Consider the following 13,431-nt stretch of genomic DNA (forward strand, 5'->3'; position numbering starts at 1 on the left):
CCAATTGGTTTGCCTTGGATTCAAATTGAGAGCAGTGTGTTAGTTTGGGGCTTGTACCCAAGTACCCGAAAGACATTGACAGTCTTTTGTTAACAGTAATGCCTATTTCATTTTGTCTCTTAGCTTCCTATCTACTGTAAAATATCTAATAATCCTGTGATATAAGGTGCCTCTTTCTAGTGCATTTCAGTTCGCTGATGCTCAGATGTCAGGTATCACTCTGATGTTGTCTTGGTTGTAAATGTTTGCTTTGCTTTCTTGGTAGAATGATGCAGTAAGATGTTATTTCCGTTTCTAATTGACAGTATTTAGCCTGATTCCTCATTTATCATGACTGTCTTTCATTGGTGACCCTTCTGAGGAGTACAGCTCATAGCATAATTGGGATACACAAGCATCTTCTACTTCTACAAAGCAGAAGTAGAAGTAATCCTTGCTGAATGTTTAGAAGTCTAATTACTTGCAAAAATAGATTAGAAGAATGGTGGGAAATCACCCCACTGTTTATGAAATTACAAATGGTGAGAAATCCACAATGATATTTTATCTCAATTGCTACAGGTGATAATGTAGAAATGAATTACTACACAAGTAAATTAATAGAAATGATGTATAAAGGCAGTAAAATGTAACCAACCTCTACAACTTTCTAGAAGTGGAATGGAAAGAACAATCCACAGCCCCTCCTGCAATCCTCAGCCAATTGGTTGCAAATCCCAAATTATCTTTCTGTGTTATTCTACTTTTTTAAAAAAAGAAAATGTAGTAATAAATGAGGTTCAGTTAACCTTACCAAAATGTAACTTGTTTATTGAAATGCAGAACCAAAACAAAAAGTCATGAAAAAAGGGAAATGGACAAAAATGCCTGACTTCTTTGATAATAATATCCCTCCTTCCTTATGTCTCCTGAAACCCTATGTAATAAAACATGAAATTAAAAAAAATGCAAGCCCCTTACAATAATAGGATTTGGCAACAGTGTGTTTCTTCTTAGTGTTTGAAAAGCCAAAGGACTGTGTCTTAGGATTCAATTTCTGGCACCTCCAGGTGAAGATGTAAAAGAATTTGATTTTTAAAAGTAAGAGATCTAGCACTGAGGATGTTACCTAGTTCTGGTAATGAAACATCTGCAAGAAAACAACCAAACTCGGAGAGCACCAAGGATCCCACACTTCAACCCTGAGCTACAAATATTCTCCTTTATTGGTGAGAGATCTATTGCCATTCAGTAAAGATCAATCTCTCCCAACCTAATGCCCTCTATAGAAGTATAACTCCTGTTGGCTCTGAGTGGCAAGGCCACTACAGACATCATTCACACTGTCAGTCTGATTCAGTAGACAGCAACTTTGTACTTTCCTGTTGATTGCAGATCAAATATAGCCAACCATGTAACATTCTTGCAAGAACAGCTCACAAAATTTAGACTGCATCAATAGAAATGTCAGTTCTAAATCATAGGACTTCCTCATTCCACAATGATCACACCCCAATTCGAGCATTGGGTTTAATGCTTGAGGGGGATTCGAACACCTGGAACAAACACTTCAGAGGACAGCAATGAGGATCAGGGCACTAGAAACTAAATCCTATAAAGAGCAATAGAACAATCTGAGAATATTAAGATGACCCAAAGGGATATGATAGCATTCTTTCATACAGAAGAAGATTGGGATTTGTTCTCTATCCTTTCAGAGTGCAACACACAGAGTAATGAGTTTAAGGAAGGTAGATTCTGAAGGATCCTAACAGTAAGAGCAATTTGACAGGTTGAGAGTGAAACTAATTACTCAGAAAAGCTTCACGACTATATGATTTTATCTCGATATTAGAAATACTCAAATTATTTTGTGGTGATTTAATTCTTCTACGACCAACCGAAGAATAAGAGCTAAAATGTAAATGTTAAAATTAATAGCCTGTTAAAAATATTTCTGAAGCGGGATAGTTTTTCTTCGAAGACTGAAAAAAAAGTTAATTGTGTATTCAAGACTTAGCATAGCATTTCTGTAGAATTGTTTTTATTATTCATTGTAGCCTTAAAAACCAGAAGATGTGGACGATTCATCCTAAAGCTTTAATTTTTGTTTTGTCCCACAACCCACAAGAATATATATTATATTATCTAACAGTGAGTTGTAGGCCAATTAGTCAACAAATAATTTTCCACTTGTGGTAAAGAAGGTTTCATGCCTTATTTATTCTTCCACAAATATATGTATATATGTATATGATTAAATTAGTTCATAACAACTAAATTACCAAAGAGTTAGACATAAAATTAAAAATAAGTGCAGTGCTCTTGAAAGTCTCTCAAACAATTTTTGGTCCTATCCCATTAAAGTATCAAATAAAACAATTCCCACTGATGGAAGTTAAACAAACCTCACCTTAAAACAGTTATAAAACAAGGAATTTAGGACAGCTATTAGTTAGCATCCTTGCAAATAGATACAATTCCCCACCCCTTCCCAACAGTTAGAATCAGGATTCTTGCATTTATTGACATTTGATGACAGGAATGATTTAAGTCATTTCTTTTGTTCTAGTCAACTAGAATGTTGACAAGCAGTAAGTGATCTGAACATTTGCTTCTTCATCAAGCAGAAAATCAAACAGCAAAAGAAGTTTCATGAAATATTGCAATTAGGAGTCAATGTTTATTGTACAATAATTCAGAAGTCAGCAACAAACCCAATCCAAAGGTACTCAATGATTTTGGTTTGAGTGCAATGAGCTATAATTTTGGGCTCAGGCTTCATACTTCACTTTCTTTTTAATCTACTGACCCACTAATACAAAGAGAAATGGGAGTGAACATTCCAGTTTGTTACACTACAAATCATAGTTTAAACAGTGAAGTCTCCACATGATGATAAAGGACACTAAAAATATTGCCCATCTCTCTTGACACTGTGGTAATAGACATTGTACTCACAGCCATTAATGTAGCTTTTTATGGACTCAAAGGGGAAGTCCACACATCTTGCCAAGATTGGAAACCCCAGTCTAAATGTGTGATCTGCAATTAACTTAAGTAAGATATTTTGTGTAGCCTAATCCAACAGGATGGCAGTATGACTGGCTCAGGAATTCTGGAAGTTGAAGTCCACAGGTTATAAAGGGACCATAGTTGCCTACTCGGCATAAACTAATGGTTGCCTTTTTTTTAATTACAGACTATTCTAACTGTACCTTTTGTGCTGCTGACCAAAATGCATCTTCTAAGTGAGTAGCAAATCCTTCACTAAGCCATTCTTCTGTCCAGTCACGAGCCCCTATGGCCAAGCCAAACCAGGCATGAGCAATTTCATGGCACAGTCGTGTTCCGCAGAGGCTGCTTTCTCCAGATAATGTGCTCTGTGACAGGAATATGATATGTGGGCTGCGAAATATGAATGAAGGAGAAAGTACATTATGGAGCTGTGTTTACAGAAATACACACACTTTATTTAGTCTTGTCAGCCTGTTATTACTATATGCATGCTGTGCCATGACAGCTAGTTTATAGCTCAGACATTTTTAGGAATTAGGTTGCACTTTATTGTTTTCTGGCTGGGATTCCAACCAAATATTCTGCCAAGTGTTTGTTTCATCAAATGTCTATTACCTGTAATAAGTAACCCAAACCAATGTTTTGTATTTTTCAAATTACAAGGCCAATTTATTTCAATGGAAGCATTTATACTTAAACAAAGGCTAGGTGTGAATGTAATCCACAGGTATTCTTAACTAAAGATCAAAACAAAAAAAGGAAAAAAAAGACAGACAAGTGCACCTAGTAAAAAGTGCTGAAAACTATAAGCTAGAACAACAAATACTGTAAGAGTAAAGTAAGCCTTTAACAGCCCATATTTTATAATCTACTGTATGCAACTCTTTACAAATAAATATTCTTTTAAGATGACTGTGTAGTCAAAGAAGAAATTATCATTGTAGCAATAAGCTTCCTATTCAAGCTCTATTTTCTTCTTTTATTAATTTCATAAAATTATCTCTATAAACAATCCAAAGGTTGTTTTGCCTTGGATAGTCTTTGTGTTTTTGCGGAAAGATGTTGGGTATCCATATCTGAGGAAAACTATAAAAACGGCTGCTAGTGTGGAATCTTTGGTGGAGAATTTGTAACATAAATATCTGTGACATTTACTAGTACTAGAGGTGGATATGGGAATTATCCTAAGGACAGAAAGCCATAGACTGGATGGAAAATTGTCAAACAGGCTGGCGCTAGGTTGGCAAAAGAGTGAGATAAAGCTATATGCATTCCCCTTACTTATTCAAACCATACAGAATATATATTGGGAGAGAATTAATTGGAAGAGGCTGAATGTGATTTTAAAACATCAATAACCTATACTATGATGATGACACTCTTGGATAGCTTAAGATGCAAATGATCTGCAAGGTCTAGTAATGAAAGTGGAGGAACATAGTAAAAATGGGACTCAGATTAAATGTAAGAAGGCCAAACTCATTACAACAGATACAACAACCAGCCTTAGAATACTATGGGTAGTCAATAAAATGAAGAAAAACATCATAGGAACAAAACAATACAGAAACACACATACACACACACACACACACACATACAAATATAACAGGTTAGAAGAGCAAAGAAATCAAGTTAAGATAAAAAAGAAAAACAAAACATCAGCTCCACAAATCACCCTATCCCCAAGGTCTAGGTGAACATAAAATTTTCTGAATCATTTATTTGCCATTTTCTCATATCTAGTACAAGATAGACTTATTGAATTAAAGTGAGAATGAAGAACTGCAGGCTTTCCTATTACGTGTTAGATTAATCCTTCTTTTAATTCTAGTAATGACATACGTCAGCACTAAATGTGAACTTAAAGTTGCTTTGCAGTGAGAGGTTAAGCAGCATATAAATTTAATGATAAATACATTTCCTTTCTTTCCTTTCCTTGATATAATACTGCATCTAATATATGTATTTAGTACGTGTATGTTATAAAATGATAAATATAAAAAACTATAAAACTATAAAAGTTATAGAATCACAAAATGACAGATTTGTAGCAGAAAAGACAGAGCTTGCAAAAAAAAGTATTTTTAAAATAGTATCCTTATCTAGTATTTCCAAATACTGTTGAAACAATGTTTTAAAACTCATGCTATAATGATCCTTCATACAGAAAGAGGACTATAATATTCTCTTGTCACATTGTTTAAGAAACAAATTTCAATTTAAGAACTTAGAATTTAATAAATTAGCAATCTCAACATTCCATATAAAAAGCAACAGTTTCATTTTCCTCATGTAAGTAATTGGACTAATATACTTAATATTTAAATTTTTTATTCATCTGGGTCGTATAGATCCATGCTTAAACACAGTTCTGGTTTCCTGAAAATTCTTCCTCAGCTAAATCAATATCATAGATCAAATTTTCCTAGCCTTTACCACCCAACCGGACACAAATACTACATAGCTTTCAGCCTTAAATCACTTCTAGCTTATAGTACTACCTGAGGGAATTTATTCTGGTCAGATTCTGCTGATTGCTCAAAGTTTCTATCGCTACTTATGGTAAAGTTTACAGCAGCTCTGGACATCTCCCAGCAGGATTCTTTTAAAATGGAAGGCTTGTCCATTCCTCAACACTGTTTCTGCATCCTTTGGCCACCAACTTTTTCAATCTGTCAATTTGAAGCTCCTTCTCCCATAGCTTCCAAAATGATAGCATACTGCCTGCCTTAAAAATGTCAGATTCTAGCCTACCAGATTACTTTACTAATCTGCAGGGGTCTTCAAACGTGGCCCTTTTATGACTCGTGGACTTCAACTCCCAGAATTCCTCAGCCAGTATGCCTGGCTGAGGAATTCTGGGAGTTGAAGTCCACAAGTCATAAAAAAGACAGGTTTGAAGACCCCTGCTAATCTGGCATTGTAATTACTTGCAAGATAGGTTTTATGGCACCTAGAAACAATGCTTGTCTGTGCAACCAGAACATCATCATCATCATCATCAGAAGAAGAAGAAGTTGGAAGGGACCTTGGAGGTCCTCTAGTCCAACCCCCCTGCTCAGGCAGGAAACTCTATACCATTTCAGACAAATGGCTGGCCAGTCTCTTCTTAAAAACTTCCAGTGTTGGAGCATTCACCACTTCTGGAGGCAGGTTGTTCCACTGGTTAGTTGTTCTAACTGTCAGGAAGTTTCTCCTTAGTTCTAGGTTGCTTCTCTCCTTGACTAGTTTCCATCCGTTGCTTCTTGTCCTGCTTTCAGGTGCTTTGGAGAATAGCTTGACTCCCTCTTCTTTGTGGCAGCCCCTGAGATATTGGAACACTGCTATCATGTCACCCCTCACCCTTCTCTTCATAAAACTTTCTGTACAAGACTAGGTTTCCTTAAGTGCTAATTCTGTAATCTAAATGTCAGTACTGGAAACCAGCTAAGCATGCAGCATAATAGCAGGGGGTGGGGGTGGAGTTCAGTTGTTGAAATTCAACATCTGGAATGTAGCCAATTGGGAAAGTTGAGCCAAATTATTTCTTAAGGTGAGGTTTGACCTTATTTAGTTCATACCCTTTCAGCAAAGGATAGACTTAGCCAGGTAGGCTCTTCCCTAAAGAAGACAGGATTCCAGACAATTCCTGGTATATAGCAATGGTTCAAAGCATAACAAACAGTTTGTTTATGTAAATTCATTGTAATCAATTCTAGCTCTAGTAATTTATTGTATCTTTTGCACACACAAAAAGAACAGTACCTGCAAAGAAGTACATTTTTGTTAAAACTTTAGAGAGCAAGAATGTTTACAAATTCAGTTAAAAATAAAATTTTGATACGATTTCCAGAAAATGGAAAAATAAAATTCCCTAGAAATAGTTTTATATGTGTAGAACAGGTGAAAGAGAAATCTGAAACCAAATGTGTTTATTTGCTTCAGGGAGCGTAGATTTGTGAGTAAAACAATCCCAGCAGGAAATGTAAGTCATTATCGTCCACCCACATTTCATCCTAAGCTTATTTAAATTAATTTCCACCCAAAATTCTTCTCAGCTTCTAGTCTGTGCACGTCTCACAGAACAGATCAGTCACTTGCCATAATAGCCAGCTTTCTACTACAGCTAAGCACATCTAAGATGGAGATCGCAGGCCTTAGATTTTATGACTTTTAAAACAAAAGAACTCCTACTACATAGACAGTATCATATTTCTTAGCAAATGGCATCATGCAAGAATATGAAAGCATTACTAAATATTTTTATTAAACACTGAAATTAAAAATATAAGAACTAATACAAACTAAAGACATTAAAGCATGTGATATTTAATTTCTTTCTTTAAGAAAGAAAAAATAGAAAGTGCAGAAAAGGAAAAAAGATTGGAAAGAGGAATAGAAAACATAGAGATAATAAGAATGTAATAAAGTAAAAGAAAAGAAATATATAAAAATGACTTCTTTCATAACAAATATAAACAATTTTAGTAACTTCTCACCTTCTCTTAAAATATAATAATGATGTCTTGTTTCCACATCCCATCTCTTATCTATAAACAAATCTTTAAAGCCTCATTGTTCAGTCATGGTCAGCAAAAGTCCATTAAGGGCTACCAGAGATAGCAACATAGTTATATAAATGTTAATCAAATAAACCAACTTTATATTCTCTCCTTTTACTTCAACAATCTTGATCTTTAATCCCTTCAAACCCTGTCCTAGAACTTGGGTTTTAATTTTTATTCTTTTATTTGTCCATTCTCACAACCTCCTTAAAATCGTTAACAAGACTATTTTGTAAATCCAATATAATAAAATTATCCCAAATATTCTTTTTTGTTATTTCTGTATTCCTTTTAATTATTAAGATAACAGCTAGTTTTATATGCAATGCAGCATCTTTTTCCACATCTTACTTTTAGATCCAGTTTCAAATCAGAATGAATCTTGTCCAGCAAAATCTGTTCATCTTCCATTACATCTTTTAAACAGACTTTGTCTATAATAGCAGACATTTTATATTAACTTCTGGGTCTATTTTTCACAAACACCCTTCAATACATCTGATGTTAAAGTATTTCATTCATTATGTATTATAAAATCAAATTTAAATGTTTTTCTTTCTTTAATTGTAATCTTTAGTTTCTTCTGATACCTTCCAAAGTCCCCTATCTGTGAGGCCCAAGCTCAGAAATGAGACAGTGAGATCAATCATGTTCAATCCTTTGTCATTGTTGTTAGTTGTGATGTTGTGTCCGACCCATCGTGACCCCATGGACAACATTCCTCCAGGCCTTCCTGTCCTCAACCATCTTCTGGAGTCCCATTTAAGCTCATGCCTACTGCTTCAGTGACTCCATCCAGCCACCTCATTCACTGTCATCCCCTTCTTCTATTGCCCTCAATCTTTCCCAGCATTAGGCTCTTCTCCAGTGAGTCCTTCCTTCTCATTAGGTGGCCAAAGTATTTGAGTTTCAACTTCACGATCTGGCTTTCGAAAGAGCAGTCAGGGTTGATCTCCTCTAGGACTGACTGGTTTGAACGCCTTGCAGTCCAAGGGACTTGCAGGAGTCTTCTCCAGCACCATAGTTCAAAGGCCTCAATTCTTTGGCGCTCAGCCTTTCTTATGGTCCAACTTTCACAGCCATACATTGTAACTGGGAAAACCATGGCCTTGACTATACGCACCTTTCTTGGTAGGGTGATGTCTCTGCTTTTTAGTATGCTCTCTAGATTTACTATAGCTTTCCTCCCCAGGAGCAAACGTCTTTTAATTTCTTGGCTGCAGTCCCCATCTGCGGTGATCTTGGAGCCCAGGAAAATAAAATCTGTCACTACCTCCATTTCTTCCCCATCTATTTGCCAGGAATTGAGAGGGCCGGATGCCATGATCTTGGTTTTCTTAATGTTAAGTTTCAAGCCCACTTTTGTACTCTCCTTCTTCACCCACATCAAGAGGCTCTTTAGTTCCTCTTCACTTTCTGCCATTAGAGTGGTATCATCTGCATATCTTAGGTTGTTGATATTTCTCCTGGCAATCTTAATTCCAACTTTTGATTCAACTACCCTGCCTTTCTCATGATGTGCTCTGCATATAAGTTAAATAGGCAGGGTGACAGTATACAGCCTTGCCGGACTCCTTTCCCAATTTGAACCAATCAGTGGTTCCGTGTCCAGTTCTCCACTGTTGCTTCTTGACCCGCATATAGGTTTCTCAAGACACAAATAAGATGGTCTGGTACTCCCATCTCTTTAAGGACTTGCCACAACTTGTTGTGATCCACACAATCAAAGACTTTAGCATAGTCAATGAAGCAGAAGTAGATGTTTTTCTGGAACTCCCTAGCTTTCTCCATGATCCAGCACATGTTGGTAATTTGATCTCTAGATCCTCTGCCTCTTCGAAATCCTGCCTGTACTTCTGGTAGTTCTCAATCCACATACTGCTGGAGTCTAGCTTGTAGGATTTTAAGCATAACTTTACTAGCATGTGAAATGAGTGCAATGGTGTGATAGTTTGAACATTCTTTGGCATTGCCTTTCTTTGGAATTGGAATGTAAACTGACCTTTTCCAATCCTGTGACCACTGTTGAGTTTTTCAAATTTGCTGGCAAATTGAGTGTAGCACTTTTACTGCATTGTCTTTTAAGATTTTGAATAGCTCAGCTGGAATACTGTCACTTCCACTAGCTTTGTTGTTGCTCAGCTTTTCTAAGGCCCACTTCACTTCACATTCTAGGATGTCTGGCTCGAGGTCAGTGACCACCTCATTGTGATTATCAGGGACGTTAAGCTCATTCTTGTATAGTTCTTCTGTGTAATTTTGCCACCTCTTCTTAATCTCTTCTGCCTCTGTTAGGTCCCTGCCATTTTGGTCCTTTATCATGCCCATTTTTGCATTAAACGTTCCCTTCATTTCTCCAATTTTCTTGAAAAGATCTCTGGTCCTCCCTATTCTATTGTTTTCTTCTATTTCTTTGCACTGTTCATTTAAGAAGGCATGGTGCCGGGTGGGCATGGCCCATTGGGTGGGCATGGCCCATTGGGTGGGCATGGCCCATTGGGTGGGCATGGCTGCAGTGGTAATGGCAGACTGGGTGGAACTAAAAAGTTCAATCAATCAATTCCAACTTTGCGATTTCCCACAAGAAGTTGAAATTGATTGACTGATTGAACCTTTTGTTTTTGCACATGGCAGCAGAGGCCTAAAGCGAAAAGGTTTTATAAAACCCAGCTGAAGGCCTAGGAGTGGGGCAACAGTGCATGTGCCCACAGAGAGGGCTCTGCGTGCCACCCGTGGCACGTGTGCCATAGGTTCACCACCACGGTTCTAGGATGTCTGGCTCGGGGTCAGTGACCACCCCATCGTGGTTATCTGGGACGTTAAGCTCATTCTTGTATAGTTCTTCTGTCTAATGAACAGAATCTTGCCAAACTAAAGTTATAATTTCTAAACTACTAGATATATCCTGAGAGATTATCTTCTTCCCTTCTTCTCCATTGTGCAATCTCTTAATTTGGTCCTCTCTCTGGGAAAGTGCTGTGTTACCAAAAGTCTTCCCCACTGCTCCTGCAGGTGCACATTCCAACATACTATCTCTTTTTAAAAAAACAATTCAAAAGGGAAACATTTTCCCATGAAAAGCATTCTTATAATTAATTTTAGAATCTTATTTCAAATCCATCTGCAACCTTGGTCTGTTTGTAACTATCCAAAATCAAACCTTTTACTTGGTTGGAATCATTCAACTCCCAATTGCTCGACTCATCGAGCTCATCACAAAAATCACATTTTCTGGAATCTACTCATGAGGAGCAGCTTTCTGGAGGACATGAGGGGAATCTCATGATCTCTTCTTTTTTGGAGAGATTTCATCTGGCAGAATTCAGCACCTGGCCATTAATCTTCACTGCAATGCCACACCTATTCCTTCAGAGACATCTAGTTTGCCATTAATTGTCACTGAAAGTCTGAAACTAGAAACACTGAGGGCATGGACTACATTTGCTTTTCTTTATATACCGGTAGTTAAGTTCCACAGGACTGTCCTGCACTTCCTCAAAATTGATGTAACTTGTCAAGAACCACAGAAAAAGAATCATATAGCTCAACGCAGTGTAATATATGGATCCATAAATACAAACTATAAATATAGTATATAGGTGTCTTCTTTCCATCTTTCCAACATATTCCATAAAATATGTTCTTAAGATATTTCCAAGATGCAATAATCCATCTTCTGTAAAGCTCTTATTATCCAACCCAACCCTTTCCTCAAAAATGTATGAACACCCACACTTCTCCTTAAACAAGTTTCTCTCTTGGCATCTGCTTGCACAGCCATGTTTGGAAAAACTATGGTTTCAACTTGCTGAAAATAAACACACCCAGTAACCAAAAAACACATGCATCAATGATCCACCTCCCACTCAAAAAAAGAAAAAAGGTCAGATTCTGTTAAAAGAACTACCACAAAAGACACTACATGAGACTGAAATATTAACAAAGGAATAGAGTCACAGAGAACAAGTAGAAAGAATAAACAGCACCTCCTCTAGCCTCTAGCCAAACAACCGTAAGTCAAATTATGAAGAATAAAAAAGGTACTACTTGGGCAAAAGCACAGAAGCTAAAACACATAATGAGACACTCCCTTTTATTACAAACCCCCACTGAGAGGACTAACTATACAACTTGGGGTACTGCTTTGGATAAATGACCCCTAACTGTGGTCTACACAGTACTACAAAGAAATGGCCCTGAATGGATCAAGTAAATAACATTCCAGACATACTGCTGGCAGCCTTTGGGCCATTTGGCTGAAACTAAACAGAGCAACTTACGATGTAGAAACAGACACATGTAAGGAGTTTGCATTTTAAGTATATCTTGCATGACAAGGGGAAAAAATTAAGCTGAGCTTATATTTTCAGGTTCTCAATACTTAGTTCTTAGATTTAAGCAACAAGAAAGGTAACACACTGTCTGTTATATTGAGAAAAAAGAAGCAAGATACATCAACGCAGCATACATGAGCTGGTCAAAAGTCTGATCGGCAGAAGAAAATTTAATTTTAAGGCATAGCCTTCAGCCTGCAATCCATGCAGCCGCATAATCTGGTATGGGCCCAAATCTAATTCTTCCACCCTGGACCCACAAAGCCCCTGCCCCAAGGATCTCTCCATTAACTCATACAGCTGCCCCAAACCTTCTTTTGTTTGAATTTGCTGCCCTAAAAAAGATCCAAAGTGTCTCAAAATCTCCCTCAGGACTTGGTAATCTTCATATACCCACAGCAACAGGTTGGTTCAACCATTCCTAAGGTCTGTCCCAAGCATATATATATCCCAAGCATATATATATATATATCCAGCCTTGGATATATAGTCAATCCACTTCCATTTACTGTCATTTTAAAAAGTCACTTGCTGTTTCTTTTCATTTTTTACTTTAATTGAAATATTCCCTCTTCCCCCCACCACTATGATGTGGTTTCTTTCATAGTGACATTTGTCCTTCAACTGCATTGGGAATTCTCTTACTTGTTTATCTTTTAAATTCTTTTTTCCACTCTTAAACTCTATCAAGTTGTTCATCAGGACACCTTGTCCTGCTGTATTTGGTGACTTAGTTAATTTTAAGTGGATAAATTTGGTGACAGTGAATTAAAAAGGATTTGGAAGTATTACTGAGTCCTTCTCAGATTGAGAAATATTTGATCATTCTGGTTTGGTATAAAACAAATTCTGGAAAGATTTCATACCGAAGTTATAGGATGAGTTGGGGAAAACTAGTGTGACTGTTGCCTTTTCTCTTCTTCAGCTACTGTTGTCATTCACCTCTCATCTTTCCAGCACTTGACTTCCCCTCCTTCCCCTTGGTTGTCATTATGATGTGAAGGTCTCCAGGCCTAAGCGAAACTTGAATTTCTATTGCTATCTCCTGCTTCAATAAAGCCAGCAAAAGGAATCCATAGTATTCAATTATACTGTTTCCTTTATGTATAAAGAATCATGGTTTCACACAACCACTACTGATTGGGTTGGTGGTAGGAGACTTGCTTAAGAGTAGACTAGAGCTTTTTGCAAAATACAGTTTCTGGTTCATATGCAATCACAATCAGAAACGGGTCTAATGAAACTATACTTAAAAGCTAAATTATTCTCCTGGCTGCCCTGGAGTGAAGAAGACAAAAATATGAGATTTTTCCTAGGTTCATGGAAGCTTATGTAGCCAAATATGACTTGACTACCATGTTTTCTAGATGGAACGTTGGCCTCTCCCAACATTCTTTTATGGATCAAATCAAACTTCCTTTTAACATTGAGGAGAATATAATGAGTGTCATTAACTTGTTTCTTTGGTTAAAGTTGAAACAAGTATGATTATGATTTGACCAGTTCTCCTGAAACTTGGGAGAGCCTCAGGGTGCTATGCTTTCAGTTTGTAA

At 37.0% G+C, this 13,431-nt stretch overlaps 1 protein-coding gene across 1 annotated transcript in view; it reads right to left on the reverse strand.

The window, feature by feature from the left end:
* The window catches only part of AOPEP (aminopeptidase O (putative)), a 202,189-nt gene that overhangs the window by 135,604 nt on the left and 53,154 nt on the right, over positions 1–13,431 (reverse strand). Inside the window, exon 6 of the mRNA XM_081318746.1 lies at positions 3,198–3,387. Within this exon, the coding sequence (XP_081174872.1) occupies positions 3,198–3,387 (190 nt within the window). The remainder of the gene's footprint in view (positions 1–3,197; positions 3,388–13,431) is intronic.

The sequence above is a fragment of the Vipera berus genome, assembly GCF_964194415.1.
Source record: "Vipera berus genome assembly, chromosome: 2".
In the NCBI taxonomy this organism is placed as follows: Eukaryota; Metazoa; Chordata; class Lepidosauria; order Squamata; family Viperidae; genus Vipera; species Vipera berus.